At 37.3% G+C, this 25519-nt stretch overlaps 3 protein-coding genes and 1 long non-coding RNA gene across 5 annotated transcripts; 1 reads left to right on the top strand and 3 right to left on the bottom strand.

Moving 5' to 3' along the window:
- Window positions 1-263: 263 nt before the first annotated feature.
- Window positions 264-2930, bottom strand: LOC103951408 (endoglucanase 11-like). 2 transcript variants are annotated; one of them, XM_048573353.1, is made up of 6 exons: window positions 2711-2930; window positions 2337-2549; window positions 1981-2181; window positions 1531-1785; window positions 906-1066; window positions 604-817 (listed from the first exon to the last, which is right to left on the bottom strand). In XM_048573353.1, the coding sequence occupies exons 1-6, from the start codon at window positions 2909-2911 to the stop codon at window positions 742-744; spliced, it is 1107 nt and encodes a 368-aa protein (XP_048429310.1). In that variant the 5' UTR covers window positions 2912-2930; the 3' UTR covers window positions 604-741. The 2 variants fall into 2 exon arrangements, with proteins under 2 accessions (XP_048429309.1, XP_048429310.1); XM_048573352.1 differs by having other exon boundaries at window positions 264-1066.
- A 3550-nt stretch (window positions 2931-6480) lies between these two features.
- Window positions 6481-7700, bottom strand: LOC103951409 (small ubiquitin-related modifier 1). Its single transcript, XM_009362766.2, has 3 exons — window positions 7536-7700; window positions 6855-7004; window positions 6481-6751 (listed from the first exon to the last, which is right to left on the bottom strand). The coding sequence occupies exons 1-3, from the start codon at window positions 7614-7616 to the stop codon at window positions 6686-6688; spliced, it is 297 nt and encodes a 98-aa protein (XP_009361041.1). The 5' UTR covers window positions 7617-7700; the 3' UTR covers window positions 6481-6685.
- An 8707-nt stretch (window positions 7701-16407) lies between these two features.
- On the top strand, window positions 16408-18585 carry LOC103951410 (glucan endo-1,3-beta-glucosidase 14). The gene is made up of 3 exons (XM_009362767.3): window positions 16408-16567; window positions 16820-18112; window positions 18349-18585. The coding sequence occupies exons 1-3, from the start codon at window positions 16498-16500 to the stop codon at window positions 18381-18383; spliced, it is 1398 nt and encodes a 465-aa protein (XP_009361042.1). The 5' UTR covers window positions 16408-16497; the 3' UTR covers window positions 18384-18585.
- Window positions 18586-19871: 1286 nt separating this feature from the next.
- On the bottom strand, window positions 19872-20243 carry LOC125472199. The gene is made up of 2 exons (XR_007254124.1): window positions 20187-20243; window positions 19872-20089 (listed from the first exon to the last, which is right to left on the bottom strand). It is a non-coding gene; the product is annotated as an uncharacterized LOC125472199 (long non-coding RNA).
- Between the last annotated feature and the right edge of the window lie 5276 nt (window positions 20244-25519).

The raw sequence follows: 25519 nt of genomic DNA, 5'->3' as shown, positions 1-25519 counted from the left end.
ATTGAAGTGCTTTGACTTCAGATTATAGATTGTTGAATCATGTGAGACAGATGCCTACCGAACTACAAGCACAAGAGTAGATGCGAAATTATGTCTTTTAGACATTGCATTTATACAAGACTCAATCTCTAAGTCTGTTAGTATTTCTAACTTTCTCTCTAGTTGTTTATATTAATCTCATATATAATTGATGTTGTGAATTTCTTTATAATTATTGTTATTGGAATTCTTGTGTCATTTCCATATTTTCTATTATTGCTCCATCATTTGCTTCTTTGTATATATAGTTATACATTTTTTTACAAGTATATATGATTATACATTGATATAGCACTGTATGTTGAGTTGTTTATCAAAATTATGAGGCCAATTGAAAGACATTTTCATACATACACGTCTTATTAACTAGCTAGCTTGAAGCTATTAATGGTTGATTAGGAGACAGATAATCACCTTCTAATCTATCCAATTTAGCAAGAACTCCCACTAATGTTGCAGTATTATAAGTGCACGCCTCAGTCTGCATGTAATTCCACCTTTCATCTCTGAATCCATCGTTGCCATCAGGCCCACCGACCAGTGCCCCAACAAGCACGTTAGGGTTTGGACCCTGCCTCCCATACCAGTTATCGTACCCCTGAGTGCACCCAATGAAACCCTTGTTCTTCTTATACGAATCAACGGATGCTCCTCTGTGATGCAGCCTTCGAGGGTATTTTGGTCCATACCCAACCAAGTAGCTCATGCCCGTTGGATTGGACCCCAGAATGTAATTAACCTGTGATTTGGTAAAAGATAAGATTTCTTGTGGGCCCACCTGTCCTTTGTCGCAAGTAAGATTGTGATGAGAGGCTTGGATGTAATCAGAGTATATTGTGAGTAAAAACGCTGCGTTTGAAACGTACTGCATGTTGTTCCATTGGCGGATGTACAATAATCCTCCTGGGGTGCGTTGCACGTTGGTTACATTGTTTTTGTCAAGGCAAGCACACATGTAAAACTCTGCTTTAGAACGGTACTGTTGCAGTATGTGCATGTGTTGCTTGTGCTTCTCTTCCCTTAGAAACTAGAAAAGAAAACGTATGTGAGAGCTAAGGAATTGAAACCATCAAGTTAAATATTTGTAAATATGAGTAAGCACATGGTAAATCACATCTATAATAGAGGATCCCGAAGCTCGTTGGCTTAAGTAACTGGAGTCTTAGATGCAATATTTACGGTGAGGCATTGTTGCATTATGAGCCTCACAATACATAATTGGATCATGAAAATCTATGCAGCATGAACTTATTATAATTTCTTTTAGCAAAAAAGAATTAGCAATACAAGAAAAATTGACAATCGATTATTTTCACAAAATGCCTTGTGTAAAACCCCTACTATTTGCCAACCCATTAGCCACTGATATGCTTTTTACCCACTCTATTTGCTACTAGTACACAGTTTATAGCATAATGTACAACTAATATTAGCGATTATTGTCGGTTTTTCTTGTAGTATATAAACGTAGTAAATGTTAAGTTTAGTTACCATTGAAGCAATGATTTGAACACCAGCATACTTGACATCCCAGCTGAACTCTTTCATGGCCCAAGTAGTGCCCCCAAGAGACTGAGCATTGTTCAAAACATAGTTCAAATAATCCTCATTGTTTGTAGCTTTGTACAACCACAAAGCTGCCCAAAGCAACTCATCCATGTAACCACTCCAAGATGTGTAGTGCCCTTTCACCACTTCAATACTCTCATCATACTTCCCTCTATATTTGTCACCAAATTCAAACAACTGCCAACAAATCCAATTCCCTGATTAGTTATTAATGTTAAAGACATTGAATAAATTTGTAAAAGATATTTGAAAGTGCATATTTTGACCAATACCATTATACTTTGGTAACCAGCACACCAACCCTTGCATAGATGTGTATCAACCTGTATATTTTTGTATATAGGGCAACATCACACTAATTAAATATGTTACCTGTTGTGCATGGTGTAGAAGTAGGCCAGAGTAATGTGGGTTGGTTTTCCTAAACACAATGGCAGCCGCTGCTGTAGCGGCCGCAGTCTCACCGGCAATATCTGATCCGGGATGATTCTCATCGACCTTGTAGGCTTGTCGAGAGGTCGTCATGTCCTCCGGCCTTTGCCAACAGTAGTGATCAGTAGATCCATCGCCAACCTAACAATCATATACGCAATAAATTTATTGAAGGACTCGAAGTTATTGATGGTTTGAAATATTATGTTGCAAACTGAATCTATACCACTTTTAATTTTAAATTCTAATAACAAGTCAGACTGTGAGATGTTTCCACAGTTTTATTTCATTATTACCTCAGCCCACAAAACATTTGGGTGAGTATGAGCCTTGATGAAATAATCAGTCCCCCATTTGATAGCTTCTAAGGCATGATTGTACTCTCCAGCATCCTCCATTTGTTTGCCGTACTCAATTACACCCCAAGAGAGCATTGTTATTGTAAAAGCCATTGGCAGACCAAATTTCACATTATCACCAGCATCATAGTACCCTCCCACCAAGTCTACCTGAAAAATATACATGAATACATACGCCAAACAAAATGCATCACACCAATCACGTATACACCTTATTTAAACGATAATTACGATTGATGGATGCTAACCAACTGAGCTACTAACATGTTGAATATGATTGAAGATTTGTAATGATAAAATGGATGACTGACCCCTTGTTCTAGGCCGTCGTTGAGGCCGGAATGGTGACGCCAGGTGACCCGTTGGTTGTGGGGCAAGCGGCCGGAACGTTGGGACTCAAAGTAGAGGAGACTCTTGGAGAGAGCTTCGCCGTAGTCGAAGGACTGAGACAAGGAAAAGAGTGTGAAAATGGAGAGTAGAGAAACCCATTGGAGGACAATACCTTGCTTCATGTCCTCCGTAATAATATTGTGTTTCTCACTCTCTTTCCTTCCAAACCCTCCCACAGGATCCCCTATTTATACTCCTGCTCAATTCGTGTGAGGTCAAGACCACGCGAGCTTAAATGGATGCCCCCCATTTGATTGGTTCAGTTAGCAAATCAACATGTTTTTTTTTTTATACAACGATATATTTACAATAAAAAGTGAGTGAATAATAATCATAATTTATAAGCAATTGATTATGATGACTTTATTTTTTAAGTAAGATTTCTATTTATTTTGGAACCCCAAACTTTATCCGGATGTTCTTTTTAAAGATTCTATTAAGATTAATCATGTCAATAAAATTCGACCGCTTCAACTAAAAAAAATGCATACTCAACAAATGAAAAACATTATAGTTGTGTCCACAAATTGGTAGGTGATTCTGAATCGCATATTAGAACATATCTTATAATATGAAACTCATTTCTATCAATAATTTACAGTATTTAAAATATAATTAATTTAAATCAATAATAAATAAGAATTAGAAGCAAAAAATTCCACAAAATAAAGACTCCTGATTGAGTTTTGAAATTGACTAAATACATATCAAGTGCTCCCACGCGGAATCAGGCTTACCTAATCAACGTTTTGACCAAATTCAGGAAATAATATCTGGCATAATTTTGCCCCAAATATTTTCTTAGCCAGATTTTAGTTGCATAACCTTTCTGTACATGGAATGGTATCTGGAGGCAGTGCTGGCTTTATAAGACGTTGGTTGGGCATTTAAATTTGGAAAGCCAACGTATCCTACAAATATAATATTTGAATAATTTCACGAGTGTATTAATTATCAAATGTCAATTAAATTTACATTTTTTTATTTTCTTTTTTATACATCGATACATCTTTACTAGTCTCTATACTCTAATCTCTAATATTAAAAAATAAAAAAATTTAGTATCCCAGGACTTTAAAATATTTGGACATAAAAACCCCTCAAACTAAAAAAAAAATGAACTGGAGTGAAATTCCTGGGAAATGAAAATAAATCAACGTGAAAAAAAAAGTGGAAGGAGAGGGAGAAAGCCAAACTGAAGGACATGGTTTCTACATTGATACATTTCTATTTGTAAGTGTAAGATTTTAGGTTGTTTGATGAGTTTGAACAATATTATTGTTAATATATTGTAAAATTAAGCATAATCTCCTTAATATAGATAATATCATTTGTTCAAAAAAGAAAAAAAAAAGGGATATAAGTTTTAAGGGGGCATTTTCAAAGAACAAAAAAAGAATAAAATAAGGGAATTGTTATTAACACTCTAAAAATCTCATTCTATACTTCAAACTTTCTATATTTAGAAAGAAAAATACAGTTATGAGAAGTGTAGAATGAGATTTTTGAAGTGCCAATAACACTACTATGAAATGAAGAAATAAAAGCCTGCAACTCCACAGGAGAGAAGTTGAACATGTTGTGGTTTGAAACTGCTATGTGCAGTTGCTTTTTTGGTTTATCGCTTTCTTCCACCAGGCAAAAGCTGAACCCAAGGGGGGGCCGAACCAACTCCTCCTCCATTTTAGGAGAGAGAAGGGGTGAGAAAAAGGTAGAAGAAACTGACAGTTGCTGCCGTCAATTTTCAAACCCTATCTATAATCACAAGTCCCATCACAAGAATCTGACAGCAGTTTTCAAACCCCATCGATAATGACAAGGAAGATCACAAACTCTGCGTTTGGGGTTTCTCCATCTCTAGAGAAAGAAGCGACTCTGGAATCGGAGGCTAAGACAGTAAGAGCGGGATTGACGGCATGCTTGGGGTTTCTCCACCTACAGGGTGCTTCAAAGGGGTGGTGGAGCTGGTGGTTTCTTTTGCAGTTTTAGCATAATCTAATGGCGGAGGCGGAGGCGGAGGCAGTTAGAGCGGGATTGACGGCATGCTTGGAACGAGGTTTTGCTAATGCGGTGGTTGTATACGGTTGTGTGAGGGGAAGACAACGGAGATGGGTGGAAGGGATTATCCATGACATTCGTGTCCTTGCTTCCCATTTGCAAACCCTTGTGTTTGGCAGCTTGGTTTGGCTTCTATCCTCGAAGGTGCAGTAATCAAGCGGTGAATGTACCATCCGTGTTTCAGTTAATGATTATTGCGTACCCGTGAGATACCACCGTATTTCAATCACAACGCAAATTTCTTCATGTAGCTACGTTTGGTTTTAAAGCAGAGTGTTATGAGAGGGATGCCTCTGAAGCCAATCCGACTCTTAAATATTTTTGTTGTTGATGTTAATAAATTACACTACCGTTTGACAAAAAGAACGCCGTACACAGCAATTTTTCATCCGCAATGGTCTATTCAAACTCAACTAAGAATTAGTCTCAATAACGTCACCAATTAATAAATGTTCGCCACAGCCTTTATGTAATCAGTAATAGGTGAACACATAGAACAAGAGATGAGAGTTGGATCAGAAAATTCCATTTCACAGCAAAGAAAACTTGGTAGAGTATGGCACACGCTTTCGACATTTTGGTCCCCTGGTTTGGCGACAGGCCAAGGTCTTCCGACGGGATGTTGCAACCATCACAGTCGGTCCATCAGGTTAGCTGCGGCCACCTAATTTCTTGAAAACAATCCATGGTCGTAAGCTGGTAATCACGGTGCAGAAGGAGTTGCAAGATGGAAGATCATAAAGTATTTCGATGCTGAAAACAGAGTGTACTGTTCAAGTATTTCGATGGAACATCAAACAACTCAAATCTACCAAGCAAATGCAACAGGCAAAGCACTCTTTAACAATACGTTGGCGTTGCCCCCAATTTCATCCAAAAATCAGAGAGTACTATGACAGCTATTGAAAGGTAAAATACTATTTCAATAAGTTTACCAAAAGAAGTACTAAAACACTCAAATTTAAGAGCTTGTTTGGTGTCTAGCAATGCAATGGATTAGCTAACTCACTGTATTCAAAGATGTCAACAGAAGAAATGAGATGGATTGTTTCTTTCATGTCTAATCACCTCCACCTTCAATATAGATTGATTCACGAGTTATCCAATCCACTCCAAAGCTAGGTACCAAAGAAACCCCTAAATAATCCTACGATGACCTGACAGCAGAGAAGCTTAGACAGGACAAACTGCTTCCTAATGCAAAAGGGCGAAAAACGTAAGCTGGGCTGGAAAACAAATGTGAAGCAGCAGCTAAGAACGAATTAAATGCTAACAACACTTCATCAAGTGTCAATGATGACAAATTTTCGTGTCACAATGTCATTGATTTTTTGATGTGATTCATGGTCTTGTATCCAAAACCAACACTAATCACCCACGATGATCATCCTCAACATTCAACAAGCAATTGACAAGTCAAGCAACAATTTCATCTTGACGAGTCAATTGACAGCCAAGGATTTGTCACGCAGACCATCTCATGATGCATCCATCTGCTTCCTCATGATCAAACTTCAACCATTATTCACAAACCTGTAGACCACCATTGACACACGAAAAGAAATACAAGTCGCATGAAGAACAGCCAGATACTAGTGCCAAGAATACAAGAATAAGCCACACAGAGAGAAAGTAGACGAGAAACCATACCTCATATACTTTGAAACCATAACACCGTACTTAATACACACACAATTGCCAAGTATTGACAATCATCTAGCAATAAAGCTTAAAACGACTAGTAGCGTTGATAGATACTAAAAGTACAGACATCGCCCTTCGAGATAGTTTACATATACTTAGCTCCTACTAGGAAAACAACCTTCCATATTCATTGATTAGGCAAAAGAACCTCCAGTTTGATGCAGCATTGCATCTATTTCATCCCCATCTTCCATTTCCAACTGCAGGAGAAGAAATAATAGTCAGTCGGAATTCAATAACCAAACATCAAAATCAACATTCACACACATACTGACATATCGGGAGAGTGAGAAAGAAACGAACCTCATCAGGGGTCTGCTCGGCTCTGAGACGACGGCCATCAAACAGGAATGCAATAGAGTTGAACTCCACCGACTGTCTGTCGCAGTAAGCATTCATAAGCTTCTTCAGCTGGGTACTTCTCTTGATCCTGAAAAACACTTCATTCCCATCCTACATAATCAAACCAATATATTTTCAGCATTAGCAATAAATCACATACAAAGAGCACCAATGTGTTTATTGTCACCAAACCTTAAGATCGCTTAGTAAAATTCCAAAAATTTGTGAAGTAAAAGGAGAAAACATTCAAGGCTGATATCAAATTCCTCTTTCATAAAACAATCCCTAATCTCTAAAATATTAAGAAAATAAGGTCAGTTTAAGGTTTATTGAACAGCAATTTCAGGCACCACATCAAAAAATAAAGGGCACATGCAAAGAAATTAAAATATAAAAAAATCAAAATACCAAACATCACAAAATTTCTAAAATTTAGGAAAAATAGCAAATCCTAACTCATATGGGAAAATTCTAACAAGGGAAAAAAAAAACATAAAACATAGGAGAGACAAAACATGCTTGATGAAACATTCAAAACCAAAAACATAAAAACAAAACAAAACTCAATTTTCCAGGGTATATGTTGCTCAAGATTAACACAAATTTCCATAAACAGAAACAAAACCCTAAGAGAGAGAGGACCTGGCCCTTGACTTTGAGGTTGATGTGGGCGGCCTGATCGGTGGGCTTCTTGTCCTCCTCCTGGTTCGTGACGCCTGACATTTTTCTTTGATTCTTCTCTGTGTGATCCGAGTGCAGAGAGAGAGAGAGAGACTCTGTTTATGAGATGGGAGACCTACCACCACTTCCAAACACTCTTAAAACTCAATCAAAACAAAGTTTGTGCCTGTCTCTCTCCACCCAACTGTCGTACATTATTGAGCCCAGTTAGTTAGGCCTCACATATTCATTTAAGCTAAGCCCATTTAGATTAGTCTCTCAAATTGGGCTTCAGTTGGGTTTGGATTGGAATGCTTGTGGTCTCTAAGAGCATTATCACCTATTTAGGGAATTTGGATGTAGGACTGGACTTATGATAGTTACCATTCATTTAAATTAGTAAATTGCCGTCACTTGGTAATACGGTCTAGTGGTATTCTATTTTATTTTTACGTGAGAGGTCTTAGATTCGATTCACGTCAAGGGCAAAGTTGAATCACATTATTATGGCAAACCCAAAGTAAGGCTTAGCTCACTCTCTCAATCTCTTAGTTTAGATATTATCGTTTGTTAAAAATAAAAAAAATAAATTGTTCATAGTTGGTACTATTGACTCTCAGCCCATTATGAATAATGACATGGTTGTTACTGTTCACAATTTTTTTAATGTATAATTCAATTATTTATTTAGTATTGAACAGATGAGATTAATTTTAAAAAAATAAGTGACTCTGATTATACCACGTATCCATGTCTATCAAAATTCTTGTTTAGAATTTCATAAATGAATTTTTCTGCATCTTAAAATCCTAGTAATTACATGTAACCGTTTGATTTTTTATTTTTTATTTGATTTCTTCTAATTTTTTTCTGAATATTTAAAATTTATGATCACGTGTCCATGCCTGTATTAATTATCGTTTTTTTTTAATACATCGATATTTTTACACTTGGAGAGGGGGAGTTCGGTTAAGCCACATAATGGACAACCTAATTTGGTATCAAATTCACCATCTACTGAGATTCGAACCTAAGACCTATCACTTCCAAGTAAAGAAGAATACTACCAGACCGTAATACTGAATGGCAATTATTGTTTCTAGTATAAGTATTGTAATACCCTGATAATATATATTTTTTTTTTTTAATATGCGATTTAGTTATGAATTTCAAATTAATTGAAGATTAAGAAATTCAAATGAACGGAAATGTGAAATCCTGTTCCTGGACTTTATTATTAATTACGAATTTTCTAGTCGTATTTAGAGTTACAACGTATTTATATTTACGGAGTATATTTGTTCGAAAAGTGACAAAAAGATGAAAATACCCCTAGTTGGCTAAACAGAATTATACGAGGACATATTTTATCCTTATATGTTTCGTCGTATTTCTTGGCATATTTGGATAAAGGTCGATCCTATGAGCGCATACGCGAAACTGTTCGTGAAACGACGTTATAACGAAGAAGATACAAATGAGCGAATGTAAGGGTAAAATGGTCATTTGACCATTAATCTGGAGGCTTCAGTTTTGTTGGAGCAATAATTTGGGTGTCACGCGTGTAGCTACGGTTGGAGAGAAAAGAAGAGAAATGAGGGAAATGAGAGAGGGGCTGCCCAATCAGGAAGGGAGGAAATGAGGGAAGTGAGGGAACCGGATCCCTCTTTTGACCCGTTTCCCTGCATTGGCACACCCCAACCCAAAATGTCAATTAGGACTCCGAATCAAGCTGTGATGCTAACACTAGGAAGGTGACGAAGCCATAAAGTGTAGTGATGTGGAAAATGTGAATAAATTTAAACCTAAAGGTGCTTAAATACAAGAGTGCGCTGTGAGCGGGAATGAACCCAATTCACAAGTGATGACAAAATATAAGTACAGTACAGTAAAATAGGGTGAGAATTATACCATCGATGATAATCGCCTACACCAAGATTTGCCAATAATCCTTGTTGGTATGAAAACTCTGATACTAACACCTAGAAGGGTGAAAAACAAGGGTGAGTGGGCCTAAAAAAAAAAAATTTAATAAAAACCTTTTGAAAGTGTTATAACTCATCGCCGTAAAACCCGTATAGTTTCCAGAAAATAATACTACTACATAGGTATAAAAACCAATGCCCAAGAGCAGCAAAAACTGAAGTATGCTATGTCATAATATCTCAGCAATAATAAATGTAAGCCAAGTGTGAAACCAATATAAAATAGTATGCCAGCCAGAGTCACCTAACGTGACCTGTACGACTGGACCTGTAGCTCATCTATCTAGGCTAGCACACGAATCAGAGTCACCTAGTGTGACCTCTACGATAGGCTGGGTATAAATATATACGCTCAAGTGCTACGGTCATTTGAAAGATGTGCGATAAATCACGGGTCACTTACGAGTCGGAACCACCTATTGTGGTCTGTACGACAGGCTGGCACCAGACTTGGATCCAATGTGAGCGTGTGGTGCGGGAGGTGAACAATCATGTGAAGGCTCGCCCTAGCCCCGGGAGGAGCACTAATATCGTGGTGCAGCCATGATGAGCTCTAAATAAATATGTGCATACCAATGCAATAAAACTCATTCAATCACATAATACTCACCTGAAGCTTACATGAGTCTCCGTAGCATCACACAATACAATTCACAAGTGTAACAATGCAATATTTAAAATGTAACTTATTTACGACATGGCAAGCAAAGCATAGTTCCATATAAAAACATTTCTAGGAAACCGTAAAGTTTATATATATATATATATATATATATATCTACATATACATATTTGTATATATATATATATACACACACACTATAAAAGGGAAAAATACCCACTTACCTGAGGTCCACGCTACAACTCCCTAGCACGAATATCGAGGCATCATGAACAATCGTCGCCTAAAACAAATATTCAGTCATGTCTCAGAATTCTTATCGATAGAACACGTAACTTACATAAAACACATCCCCAAAGATGTTCTAGAATGATTTGAGACCCATTAACCAAAAGTCAACCGTCAGTCAAAAATCGACGGTAGAGTCCAGACCCCTACGTAACTCGATCTGGAAGATCCGCATCACATATTTTTAATCTGAAAACTTCCAAAAATCCACATTATGCTTCTAAAACATCATACTAAAGTTTCATTAGGATCCAATGGACCTTTATGTAAGTAGATTTAAGCTTTTGAGAGTTCAAATGTCATTGCTTTTGACTTAATGGACCTTCATGTAAGTAGATTTAAACTTTTTAGCAGATACAATATCCAAGCAGACATATTTTCAATATTTGTAATTTTGCATTCGTCATTTTATATCTTCTTTTCAGTTAGTAAGGTTCAGTTCAAATATTTGTTTGATTTTAGCACATGGCATGGTCAGGGCATATTCAAATTTTTGTTCTCTCAGACTAGCTCCCTCTCAGTTAATCAGCTAATTGGATAAATATTTAGAAAGAACAAAAGGTCTTAGATGGCTCGTACCTTGCCAACAGCTTAGCCAATTATCGATTATGACATCATAATTGACACAATTCCTTCCAGAACCATCAACGACCTCCACGAGATCATAAAGCGGATGGTGGCAACATGGTTCAGGAATGAGTAGTCGCACGTGTACATTAGCCTCTGGAGAAACAGGAAACGAACATTGCAACGCAGCGTCTAAATCCAAATAATGTCTGAGGTGTGAAGCGTAGGAGGCATACAAGTGATGGAAAAAATCAGAACCAGGAAACAGACACTGCAACATAATGTCTGAATCCAAATGTAAAAATAGAATCAGGAAACGGACACTGCGTTGAAGTGTTTGAATTCAAATGCAAAAAACAAGTGTCACGCGAGGTCTAAAGTGTAGGAGGCGTGTGAAGGATGGAAAATGAACCAGTAAACAAACACTGCAACATATAGTCTGAATCCATATATGTAAAAAAACAGAACCAGAAAAGGGGACACTATGTTGAAGTGTCTGAATCCAAATGTAGAAAACAAAAGTCGCGTGAAGTGTGAAGCGTAGGAGGCATGTGAGTGATAAAAATAAATAAATAAATAAAATCTAGGAAATGGACACTACAACACAGCGTCTGAATTCAAATGTAAAAAATAGAACCATGATATAGACGTTGTGCTGAAGTGCCAAAATTCGTATTGACCTATTCCAACATATAAAAAAATATGAGAAATGAGGATGTTAGTTGAAGTGGGTGTCAGCTGTAGTAGTAGATTTTGTAATTTTTGTTTATTTTAAATACATTTAAGTATCATAATATATGATTGAACGATTTATAATTAACACAAATATTGTTAATATATTTTTTATAGTGAAACTTTTTATTGATTTTATACAAAATCAACCTATATATATTATAAAAAAAATTAAAAAAAGGTTAAAAGAGTGGCCTACTTGCAACTCTTAGAGCACTTCTAGTGTAGGAAGGCCCCATACGGACAGAAAGTACAATTTTTATGAACAGATTTCAATAAGATTTTTAACCAATTTCATCCTACGACGTGTCCTTACCTATTTAGAATTGTTGAAAATATTGAAATGTGGTGTAAGGTGGGAGAAAATGGTAAGGTATTTATAAAAAATAAATAAATAAATATTTTTTTTTAATTTTGTCGGATTTTTAATTAGTTTTAAAAACAAATTTATTAACTTGATTAATATGGACTATCGAATTACAAAAAATTTGAAATCCAATAGTCCAGAATGAGATACGTGGCCCACCCAAACATTTCTTATTTTTATTCTTTTTCTAAAAAAAATTTAAAGCTAAAAAAACTAGACCGTTGATCTAGAAATCAAATGGTTCAAATTCAAAATGACTAAGTGGGGCTGACACACGGGCCCCATCATCTTAAAATATGCCCGAGACATGCCCTCACGCGCTTGACACAAAAAATTTATAATGTGGCTGACGTCAGCCTTGCATCACTCCCCCTCAAGCAGTCGAGCCTTGGACTCCCGCTTGCCCTCTCCCACGTACTCCCCCTTAGCCCAATTGCCCGAATGGGCTATGAGCTAGTTTAGGAGGGGATTGGATTGCAAATAGAGCTTGTCCACTGGGCTAAAGAGCACGCTAGAAGTGCTTTTACTCACATAAAGAAAAATTTATGGACTTGATGTACTAGAAAGTACTTTTTGATGATCAAATTACTGTATGATTATTCTTGTAAGTACTAATTTTTTAAAATGGTCTTAGATTTTTAGTTGAAGGAAATACTAATGTGGTAAGGCAGGTAACTCGTTTACCATTGGGGACGATGGTGAATTCCTAATTTGAAATTACGAGTATGAAGGCGAGAATGAAGTGAAAATACTTGAGGGAGATAGAGATAAAGATGAGAATGGCATTACCCATCATCGCTTTGACTCATTGCCAATCCTGCGCTCATGTTTCCTAGGGTTTCAAAGCCTAAGCCTTGCCCAAATCCCAATCCCAAAACGCAACACACATGCGAAATAATTTCCAAAAACAAATAGTCTTCGCATCACCGACAAATTCTTAGCGGAGAAGGAAAGAGATGTCCCAACGAAATATCCTGCATGCAATCAACAAATTGTAGTTAATTAAATGTGGGCAACTTACCACCGCAGCAAAGTGACAAAGTATCCAAAAATCCCAAACACATGGGGTGAATAATGTGTGTCGACATGCACCTCTGTATACGTTTTGGTAACCAGAAATTAATCTCTGGCAACCAACCAACCACATGAATGTTGGGACCAAATAATAGCCCATGCACCTGCCTCTTTTAGCGTTTACTGTTGCCCTCTAAACAAGTCAAAGTAATGGAGTTAAATTTGTCTCCCTTTCCCAGCTGAACAAGTTTGAGCATGATTCACTAACTTCGACATTTCCTCCCAACTACACTACCTACTTCTAACGTATTCAGTAAGAAAACCAAATTCCAAATATATATGTATAGAGCATGGGAAAGGGATGATCTCTACGCGCGTTGTTACCTCAGCACCACTTATGGTTTTTCCTTTCTTAATCGATGGGGATAGGAGAGATTTAGAGCCAAGATTGGAGAAAGAATGACCACACACTTGTACAAGAAGTACCACACATAAGGGTTTTGCGAGATTAGCCTCTTTATCATTGTCTAAATATGCATAGCGCCAACCCTCTTTTGGAGAAAAGAGGATCTGACCAATCACCACAAGATCAAAACCTACATAGCCAGTTTGTAGTAGTTTCGTTAACAATATTTCATTACAAAGCGTGTTCGTCCAAAAGATATTACTTATGAAAATGCACTTATAAAGTGTGTTTTAAAACGTCTCTTAGTTAGATCTAGGTCTCCAATGATACAAAAAGCGTTTTTGTGTGTCAGAAAGCATGCAATTTGATTCAACGTTATAAGTTAACAAAAAAAACCCCAACTAACTAATCATACTACTGAGTTTGAGAGACTCTTGCATGTCCCTGGAGTTATATTCCTTTCTTCCATATCACTCATTATAATCACATGAGATTTAGGAAGAGAGGGATACACGCTTAGGGAAAACTGAAGTCTTTCCTCTTAATTAATTTGGAGATATCCAATTGGTAAATATTTGTTTGTGTTTTGGGAGAGTTATGGTATCTTATGTATAGGCCTCAACTACTTGGGGGTTAGATTGATATGTCTCACAAAGTAACAAATCAATGATCACTACGAGAGACCAGCCGAGTACCTGGTTAATTAGCCGTTGTAAATGATAACGTTGTTGATTCTCTGATATTCTTTCAACCCTAAACCATAATTGGTAGGGTCTCTATCTAGCTAATCCAGCTACTTAAAAACAAATGAGTTGTTTGGTTTCACATGATCAAACCAGGGAAGGTAATTAACTAAAATAATACAAAATTAATGCTTTCGGGAAATGATGTTTAAGTAATACGACATGTAGCACAGTTGCGGAAAATACGAAATTGAGCAGTTTTGAGCACGCATGCATCTGGTCAGAATAAGCCATGCTTACAGCTTAATTAATTTGGATTTTCCAAACTAAACCAACCCAGAATTTGCATACATTATCCCTTGCCTTGCACTATTTGGAATTTTGGAGCAATGTGAACCAATCTACATACACCATAACAAAACTTGTGTCTTATGGCCTCATAATATTATAATTGATGGTTTTAATATTAAGTAAGAAGATATTTATAGTGGCTCAATATTTATCTAATTCATTATTGTACAATTATATACTCTAGTTTTTTTTTTTTTGGACGTAATTATATACTTTAGTTGTTTTGGACAATTGACATGACAATCTAGTCGCTATGGTTTGGACTAAGATTCTTTCTGGATTTCTTTCATTCGGATCCTTCAATTATGGAGCTAGAGAGAGAGAGATATGAAAAAAAGGGAAGAAGAGGGAAGAAAATGAACAAAAGAAGGTTAAAATGTAAGAAGATGAAAGGTGATAAACATGAGAAGGTGAAGATGGACGAAGATGAACAAGAGAAGATGAAGGTGAACAGGAAATTAATTCTTGACCGTTTGATTTTCGGTTGAACGAAGATGAATAAAGAATCTAAAAGATCCGAATAGAAGAGATCTGGAGAGGATCATATTCCTTTGAGTTTATTTATTTTTGTGTCTCTTTTCCTTTGTGTCTTGCAAAATGAATAAATAACTCCATTAAGATTTAATTCTCTTCTAATACATGTGAATGTGGTTTATGATCGAGCACATTTGATATTCATTAATTAATTAGCTCAACAATCTGAACAATATACGTTATAACATAATACATATAGTTGGAGTACCACATTAGAAAGAATCATACGAAATCTTCTTACATTCTTTTCTTGACAAAATGTTGTACAGCATTGACCCCAAAATATTATAAGGGATTATATTCACACACCTCAAATACTTCTCTCATACCTTTTTAATTTTTTTAATATTTTCTACACACCACTAACACTTGATAGAACAATATTAAAAAATTAAAAGGGTGTGGGAGAAGTAATTTGATATGTGTGAATATAATCTCTCAATATTATATGTTTCGTGATGATGATTCATTGATTGATGATAAAATAAAGGTATACATTAACATAGAGTTCCATTCGAATACGGACCAAAGATTATTTTTGTTAAATGAGAGTAAGATATTTACGAGTTTTAAAATACCAAATAAAGATTAAATAATATTTTGTTAAATGAGGGTGAGATATTTACGAATTCTAAAATTCCAAAAATCTTGTGTTAAACAGTTATATTACTAAGTGTTATTAACCCACGAGATATATTACGTTTTAACATGAGTCAATTAGTATCAGTACGACTTTCGCAAGACCTTAATGCTTCGGAGAAAGCAAAGAAAACAAAGCATAGAAGACAAACCAACGTTCACATTTGGGACATGATTGAAACAACACTCATTTTCCCCTAAAACATCATAATTGCAATATCCGTGCAAGCTCCATGCAGCAAGCAAGCAATGGATCTGACGCATCGTGACACTGACAAGTCGGCCACCAAACGCACAACCCCTCGAAAGAAAAACCACATATTCCATCCGTCTGATTCAATCAAGCGCCACGTGTACGGTCAAAACAGAGATAAACCCCGATCAGATGGGGTAGGAGACCCATACTAGAATTTATTCAAAAAACCAAACACCCAACACCAACAGCATGCAACAAACAACGGTCGTGTTGATATGTGCTTCCGCCCGTTGCGATATGTGGAGTGTGGAGCGGAAATAGCCATTTTTCTGCCATTGGCAGATGTCTCTCTCTCACGTGGGTCCTACAAACTCAATCCCACCTCCTTCCCTCTCTTTTCCCACTAAACCCACTCCCTCCCTCCCTCAATCTCAATATCTCCACTCCACCACCTTGTAATATTTTAGTCTATAAATAAACCCTAAAATACTCCTTAACAAAAACTCCCATCAACCCTAATCATTTCGTGCTCTGCTTCTCTCAGAAACCAGAGCATCGGCATGGCCACCTTCACATTCCCTCTCTTCCTCTCTCTCCTCCTCCCAATCTTCGCCTTTGCAGCTTCCGCTGGTACGTAATATTTTTCATATATGCATATACGTTTGTTGAGATTTTCTAGCATGCACCGCTTTATAATATATATATCAAAATCCTTGTATGTTATATATGCTTGTTTATTAATTTTTTGATCCTACGTTCAACTATTCATTAGTCTATTGCATGTCATAGTACAATTTTTGTACATTTTCTGCTAATTAATTACCTTGATGTAAAATGAAACTCACTAAGTTTAATCGGTTTGTTTTTGTTTTTTATTTGCAGAAACAGGTACTGTTGGAATAAACTACGGCCGGATAGCCGACAACTTACCGCCGCCCGAAAAAGTGGTGGCACTCCTCAAATCCCAAGGCATCAACAAGGTGAAGCTCTACGACACCGACGCCACCGTCCTCACGGCCCTCGCTAACTCCGGCATTAGCGTCGTCGTCGCCCTCCCCAACGATCTCCTCTCTTCCGCCGCAAGCGACCCCTCCTTCGCCGACAAATGGGTCCAATCCAACATCTCCCACTACCACCCCAAAACCCAAATCGAAGCCATCGCCGTCGGCAATGAGGTCTTTGTCGACCCAAACAACACCACCCAATTCCTCGTCCCCGCCATTAAAAACATCCAGTCTTCCCTCGTCAAGTACAACCTCAGCTCCATCAAACTCTCTTCCCCAATTGCCCTCAGCTCCCTCAATTCCTCGTACCCGCCTTCTGCCGGAGCCTTCAAACCCGACTTAATCGAGCCCGTCATCAAACCCCTTTTGGAATTTTTAACCCAGACATCGTCGTATTTGATGATAAACGCCTACCCGTTTTTCGCGTACGAGTCCACCTCCGACAAGATTTCTCTCGACTACGCTCTGTTCCGGACCAACCCGGGAAATCCAGACTCGGGTAACGGCCTGAAATACTACAGTTTGCTAGAGGCCCAAATCGACGCCGTTTTCGCGGCCATGTCGGCTGTGGGACATGGCGACGTAAAGGTGGTGGTGACTGAGACCGGATGGCCCTCCAAAGGTGACGAGAACGAGATTGGCTCAGGGCAAGCCAATGCGGCGGCGTATAATGGAAACTTGGTGAGGAGAGTTTTGACGGGAGGTGGGACCCCCTTGAAGCCAAAGGACCCACTCAACGTCTATCTATTCGCCCTGTTTAACGAGGATCAGAAGCCCGGGCCCACATCGGAGAGGAACTACGGACTGTTTTATCCGGACGAGACGAAGGTTTACGGCATAACGCTTACGGCGGCCGGCCTGAGTGGGGACCAGTCATCTCCGGCCAATGAGAGTAAGGTTCTGGTCCCGACTGCGTCGCCTTCCGCCGGGAGCACGTGGTGCGTGGCGAATGCGAAGGCAGGGGAGGAGAAGCTTCAGGCCGCACTGGATTATGCTTGCGGGGAGGGAGGAGCTGACTGTCGTCCGATTCAGGAGGGGTCCACGTGTTTCACTCCTAACACGCTTGAGGCGCACGCTTCGTATGCGTTCAACAGTTTTTATCAGAAGAGAGCGCGCGGGACTGGCACGTGCAATTTCGGCGGTGCTGCCTACGTTGTTGCTCAACCTCCAAGTACGGAACACTCTCCTTTATTATTTCATCTCTAAATTTCATGATTTAATTAATTTAATTTTATATTATTTTAATTTCTTAGCATACCAAATTAATGGCCTGTACTAAAATTGATCAATTGTTACTCAAAAGGGTGATGGCTTTTGTTTTGCGAGTAATAATCTAGCACGCAATTAGAAGTTAGAATGGTTTTATACTAAGCATACTAATTTTGTTTTGTTTTGTTTTGTTGACAGAGTATGGGACGTGCGAGTTTCCGACAGGTTACTGAAGGAAGAAATTAAGATGAGGGTTGTTTTAGTTTGATGAGTAATTATTCTGATAGGTCTGATGTTAGTTGGGACTTATCTTATATTTTAGTGCTACATTTATATGGATTATAGAGCAGTAGAAACCCATTTTATTACATTTGTATTTGCATTTATTTATTTATTGTTATCATCATTATTTAATGAATATAGTAATTTCGATTAGTTGTGTTTGGTTTGACATATTTCTCGATGTCAATTATCTTATGGTAGGCTACAAAGCTTCTGTTCAAAATTAAAATATATGACATAATAGTCTTATTACTTATGTAGAATAATAAAAAAATTAGATTGTTATGCATAAGTTTTAAGTTACTCAGGTGCAACATATTTATCGAGAAATGAATATGACAGAGATCTATTTGTGCATTTTCTCGTAATATTTTCATTAAGCTTTTGTAGATTGGGCTCAATGGGCTCGGTTGTTGTTCAAGATCAGGCAAACCTGGGTTGATCTTGCAAACCCAAAACGTGGTCCTCTCTCTTCTGCAATTAAATGTGATCGATCCCAATTAGGATTCCGGCAATTCTTGTGGGATTGAAGCATGTCTATGATGTTTTTTTTTTTTTTTTTAGACAAACGATATTATTTATACTAAATAAAAGGAGGGGGTTATAATGTGCTAGCAATAATGTAATTCAAATTCACTTTTAATGAGAATGGAACCTAGGAGGGGGTTACAATGTGCTAGCAATAATGTGGTTCAAATTTGCTTTTAACGAGAATAGAACTTAAGACCTCTCATTTACAAGTAAAAGAGGAATACTACTAGACCATAGTACGAAGTGACAACTATGATGCTTTTAGGCTTCCAAACCCAATTTTTGGTTCTATATGAAAAGAAAACACCTGCCAATTTAGTGGGCGAGGGTTGCAATTAGACATGAAAAAATTAGGCACGACACGAAAAGTTAGTGGTTTTTGGGTTAAGCAATAAAAAGTCGTGTTAATCGACACAACTTATGTGGGGAGCATGCTGAAAGTCTAGGACCTAATTACGTTCTTTGGGAGTCTTAATTGAATGTGGGTATGTCAATATGTGGCTGAATAACCAAGCATATATTGCATTTTGGGTATGCATGATCTGAATTTGTCATTGAACGATTACAGCCAAGAAAGGAGCCTCTTTGACACTGAAAACAAAGTCGTGGCAATCATTAAGTAGTCAGAATCCACAACAAATCAAACGTAAAGGTTCCATTACCATTAACGAGAATGAGATTGAATGATTCTCGAATTCACAATATTATAACAAATGTACAATCATTAATATCCAAACCTTAAATGTTGAACTCTAAACTCATCATATTATATCAAAGATTGAACACTTACTTATTTATTTTTTTCGATTTGCAACGCTGGCAAATGCCTTATACCAAAATGTATTTTGTATTAGGAAAAATGTATTACATACACATAATATGTTTTGTATAATTGAGGTATACGCAAGTTAAAATCCAAAGAAAATGTTTCTGGTACAACATGAAGAGAAATGTGAGATCTGAATTTGAAAGATGACTTCTTCGTACCAAAAAAATTAAAACAAAATAAATAAAGTTACCGCAAATTACTATTCCACCCTTTTAATCATTGCCTCCTTGCCTACACCCATTATTCGTTGGCCTTCAAGTTTTCAACCCCTCTCTTCATTCACCCAAACCAAATTCCCTACCAAAGCAGTGAATATAACTCACCAACAAATAAAGAAAATCATATGATAAAATAACAACCATGAAAAATAGAAGGGTAAAGTACAAAAAACTACCTTAACTATTGATATCATGACACTTTCATACCTTATCTTTGAAAACCCATTAACCCTCCTGCGGAAGAAGAAGAAGGAGACGGAGAAGGAGAAGGAGGAAGAAGAAGAAGAAGAAGAAGAGGAAAAAAAGGAGGAGGAAGAAAAAAAATTTTTTTTTTTTTTTTTTTTTTTGAAAACCCATCAAACCCCAAATCCACCACTCTCATCCATTCTCCGCATCTTTTCCGCACCCATCCTCCACCTTCTCTACGCACCCATCTTCCCGCCGACGAGATATGGGTTTCCTTTTTTTTTTTTTTTTTTTCTGGATTGCAAGAGGGAGAAGAGGGGGCGGGGAGGGGGAAACTGAGTGTGGATGTGCGGGAAGACAAATTGGATTTTTTTTTTTTTTTTTTTTTTTTTTGGGGTTTGCAGGTTGGGGAAGAAGATGAAGATGGGGGAGAAGAGAGAGGAAGGGGGGAGGGGGTAGGGAGGGATGAAATGAGGGTTTTTTATTTTTAACTTTTTATTATTATTTTAATATTTAAAAAATATTAAATAATTTTTTTTAGTTTTTAATAATTTATTAATGATTTTTTTAATAGAAAGTGGGTCTCGAATCAAGCCACGTCAGCATTTAACTGAAAAGTAAATGGCTAAGTAACATAAGGTATAACATTGGACCAAATTCTAAAGATGAGGTATGACATTGTCAATTTTAAAAGATAAGGTATGAAAGTGCCATGACACCAATAGTTGAGATAGTTTTTTGTATTTTACCCAAAAAAGAAATGTACTTTTGTATTCACAAAGCAGTTAATAAAGGGGTGTGATATCCACACACCCCATTTTACTTCTCACACACCCTCCTAATTTTCGGCCATCGAATCGAATGAAACGAAGAAGATCAACAGACATAAATTAATAAGGGGTGTGTGAGGAGTAATTTGGGGTGTGTGGATCTCCTTTTTCTTCCTGATCCGAAGCCATCTCTCCCTTTCTTCCCTTTCTCCCCTGCGTTCCATCTCTCTCTCTTTCTTCTCTATCTCTCTCACCTTCACCTTCACCTTCATCCATTCTTCATCTTCTTCCTTCGTCCATTCTTCACCTTTTTATTTTAAAAAAATTTGGACCAAAAAAAATCCAGATTTTTTTTTTTTTTTTTTTTTTTTTGCAGTGGGTGCTTGGGACAAGAGCGGCGAGGTAACAAGAATGCAGGGCCTAATTCGGTGGGCCCGACACGAAGGATCGACAGGTGGGGAGAAGGGGGTGGGGAAGACGGGTGGGAAGGGTTTCTGGGTTTTGGGATTTTGGGGATGCAGGTGCCCAAAGAGAGAGAAGAGAAAGAGGCGAGAGAAAGAGAGAGAGGAGAGAGAGAGGGTGGTGGAGGAAGGTTAGGGGGGGAGGGACGGGTGGGAAGGTTTCTGGGTTTGGGGGATGTAGGTGCACATAGAGGGAGAAGAGAGGCGAGAGAGAGAGGTCCCACAATTTTATATAAAAAAATATTTTAATTTTTAATTTTTTAATATTTAATTATTAAAAATATATTTTATTTTTTTTAATCCATTTGGATTAGTAAGTGGACCCGTCTCTAGCTACGTCAGCACTTAACAGAGAAATTAACAGAAAAACTGACGGAGTTCTGACATTGGCACAAATTGGTAAGATGAGATATGAAAGTGTCGTTAAACTTAAAGTTGAGGTAGTTTTGTGTAATTTACCCTTTTAAATAATTTGATATTAAACTCGTAGTAAATTGGCACTGAAAATTAAAAAAGAAAAACACTAAACAGTAGCACTAATGTTCACTTATAATTAAGGGAATTAATACTTAACTATAGCACTAAATATGACATGCTAATTAGATTTGAACGCAATGGAAAAGCTGAAAAAGGCATTTTTGAAAAGAAATTCATAATATACAAATTTGAAAAGAACATTTGGGGGAACAAGAATGATAAAGGAAGGGGCAGAGCAATAGAGTCCGGGTCGGTTTGTGGGGGCAAGAGAGAGGTTGAGAAACCGAGAAAGGAAGAACCAAGGAAACCAACGAAAAAGAAACAACCGAAAAAGCTATTAATTTTGACCACATAAGGGCCAATTTCATCTTAGCCAGAGAACCCAGAACCCTGAAACAATTAAATTCAACACAATAAAATACAATATAAAATTAGAGAACTTGGGGTTTTTTCTTCTTTCTTTTTTTTTTTATGGAAGAAAGGTAATAACAATACTAACAACACACCAATGTTACAAAGAAAGAGGTTCAATTACAAGAGAAACACAAAATAAGACATGGACCCCCAAAACAAAGCCCAAACAAAGGTTTTGAGCCCAAAAACAGAAAAACCAAACAGCAAACCCTAAACACCCAAGTCGAAACTCTACCCAAACCCTAAACCAAACAGATCCGAAAATATATGGGGTTGAAGAAAGCCATAGCCAAATTCGAAGGGTAGGAAGAGGAAGGAAGAAAACCATGGAGGTGGAAGATGAGAGAGGGGAAAGATCGAAGACGATTAGTGGAAAATACACAAGAAAAGTGACCATAAGAGGAAAAGAAAGCAGGGGAAACCGATAGCCACCGACCCTGGCTTGAGCTAGGGCCGGTGAAGAGAAGGGATGGTTGATTTGGAAACTGCTACACACAGGTGATAAGAAACTCTCACACTAAAGGAGAGTAGACCTCTCACGAAGGAGAGAAGTTAAAAAAAAATAAATAAATAAAAAATAAAAAGGGAGAAATTGGGTTTAGGAGCCTTAATACAAAGCTACCAATAAAACAAAGCCTATTTTAAATGGGGGGTTTTAACGAAACATTTTCGGTACTGTTCATTTTTAACGAAAATGATATTTTTACTCTAAAAATCATAGTACTATTCACTTACAACACATTTTTGTCATTTTGATTAAAACTCAAAGTTTTCAAATCCTTTTCATTAATTTTCCTTTTTCCAAATTATCTAATTTGTACTTGTTCTCTTTTGTGCAAGCTATTAGCCTATTAAGCTAAGCCTTCTACATAGTAACCAAAATGAGTGTTATCAGTTTATATCTCTGTTACTTTTTTTTTTTTTTTTTTGGACAAAGGTAACTTTCATTATCAAGAAAGAGAATTATAGACAAAAGGGCCCAAATACACAATAAACACGACCCCCAACACTAAACAAAAGCCCAACCCGAGAGAAGGGCCCAAAACAAAAAACCTTACAAGACTAGATTCCTCCACCGCCGATCCAGCATCCCAAACCAGAGAGCTCACCAAACACATCCCCAAAGAAGAAGGCTCCATCGTCCTCCACCAAACGCCACACAAATCGAAACCACAGCCACCAAAGAAAAAAGCCAGAAGGAAAGAACTTTCCCCCAGCAACAAAGTCGAAAACAGCATACAATTGGAAGGTGGTGGTGTGGACACCATATAAGCCGAAGCTCTGCACACCTGCCTAGAAAACCGCAAAACGCGGGTGGAAGAAATGGTTGTAGAATCAGACATGTGTGAGAACGATGTAGGACTGAAGCAAATGGAAAAGTCAAAAAATGGCGGGCTTAGAGTCATGGAAGTGGAAAAACTTGATGGAGAAGAGGAAAATGGAAGGTTGGAAGTGGGACTGTAGGAGCGAGACCGATGAAAGGTTAGATAAGAGGTCGCAGGGGGGATTACTAAAAAAGACAGTCAGAAAAAACATGGAGAAAGCCAAGCTCACAAAGAAGGAAGAAAGACAAAAGAAGAAAAAGAAAAAGGGAGGCCACCGACCCCTGGCCTCTGCTAAGGCTGGCGGCAGAGCAAGTGGATGGAATTGGGAGCACTCACACACAGGTGAGAAAGTCTCTCACACATAGAGAAGTTCTCTCACGCAAAGAGAATGATCAAGTAGTCTTCACTCAATGGATTAATTGATGAGAAGGAAAAGGAAATTTTAAGGAGATTCTCTCAGAAGTGAATTTTTTTAAGAAAAACTAATGGAAATAGCTTGAAAACTTTGAGTTTTAATTAAAATGACAAAAAGGTGTTGTAAGTGAATAGTACCATAAGTTACTTTTTAGAGGAAAAATGTCATTTTCGTTAAAAATGAACAGTACTAGGAGTGTATCGGTAAAACTCCCCTTTTTTTTTTTAACTTCTCTCTACCGTGAGAGTTTTTCCCGTCTTTCTATAAGAGTTTTCCCCTTTTTTGATGTGTTCCCCCTCCTCTACGTCTTGATATGTCCTTCTCTTCTCATCTTTCTGGCATCCCATTACCACTTCTCTTTCCTACTCGGAGAAGCTGTTCGGGTTTAGATGATGAGTTTGGTGAGGCGATGCTCGGTGATAGGGTGGATTGGTGCATATCAAGATGTACTATTCCGATGAAGATGAGTGTAGTGGACTTCTCGATTTTGTGTTTTTATGTCGTTAGGCCTTAGCTGTTTGGCTGAACTTTTGTTGGATTGTCTGGTTGACCCCTTTTTTTGCTTGTTTATGTTTCTCTGTTTGTGGTCCTTTTGTTTGTAATCTGTATCTTTGGTGTTAATAAAATCTTCCTTGACCCAAAAGAAAAAGTGAATTTTTTTTATGGATTATCTATCACCTCATGTTTTTGGCATAATGTTTTATAAAATTAAAACTAAAATTAACGTTAAACTTTGGTGGTTGAGAGTCCACGAAGAATTCCTTTTGAGAGAGTCCACTTAGCATTTCTTGTGAGCTAATACTTGACAACTTAAACTACTTTTCTTAGCAAACCTATAATACTGCACCCTGCATCTGTGCGTTTGCGCAAGGGTTAGTTTAAAAGCTTCAAGAAGTCATTGGAGCTTTAAACGCCACCTTCTTTTGCTTCTATTTTTCAGTTGCTCAATTTAAAGTATGGTGAACTTCAAACCTTATTAGTTGCAACTGTGATGAAATGAAAGTTGTATAATCCAGTGCTCAATTGAATAATCATATTTTGCACCAGCTGTGGACAGTGCGATACATATTATGTCGATGCTATCTTCATCTTTTGTCATTATTACGTTCATATTCCACCCATGTCATTTGCATACTCCATCGACATCAGATACATATTCCCTCCAAATCATTCTGTCGAGATCATCTATATTATAGCTCTGAACATGATAGTTTCGTTTTCAGCTCCTCATTAATACAATTTTTTTTTAAACAATGGGAATTATGACATTTCAAAAATCTAATTATGCATTCTTATAAGAGGTTTTTTTTTTTTTTTTTTCCAAACATAGAAAGTTTGAGGTGCATAATTAAATTTTTTTTATGTGAACGTTTGGACAAATACATAAGTACTTATAGAGTTTTGGAGTGAATTTTGATTTCAATAATTTTTTTAATGCATTCGCCATTGGATTTAATTTGT

Source organism: the organism of the source record quoted next, unplaced genomic scaffold (assembly GCF_019419815.1).
Source record: "Pyrus x bretschneideri cultivar Hongxiangsu unplaced genomic scaffold, Pyrus_bretschneideri_v1 Contig66, whole genome shotgun sequence".
Lineage (NCBI taxonomy): Eukaryota > Viridiplantae > Streptophyta > Magnoliopsida > Rosales > Rosaceae > Pyrus > Pyrus x bretschneideri.
This window is presented reverse-complemented; position numbering and strand designations above follow the sequence as displayed.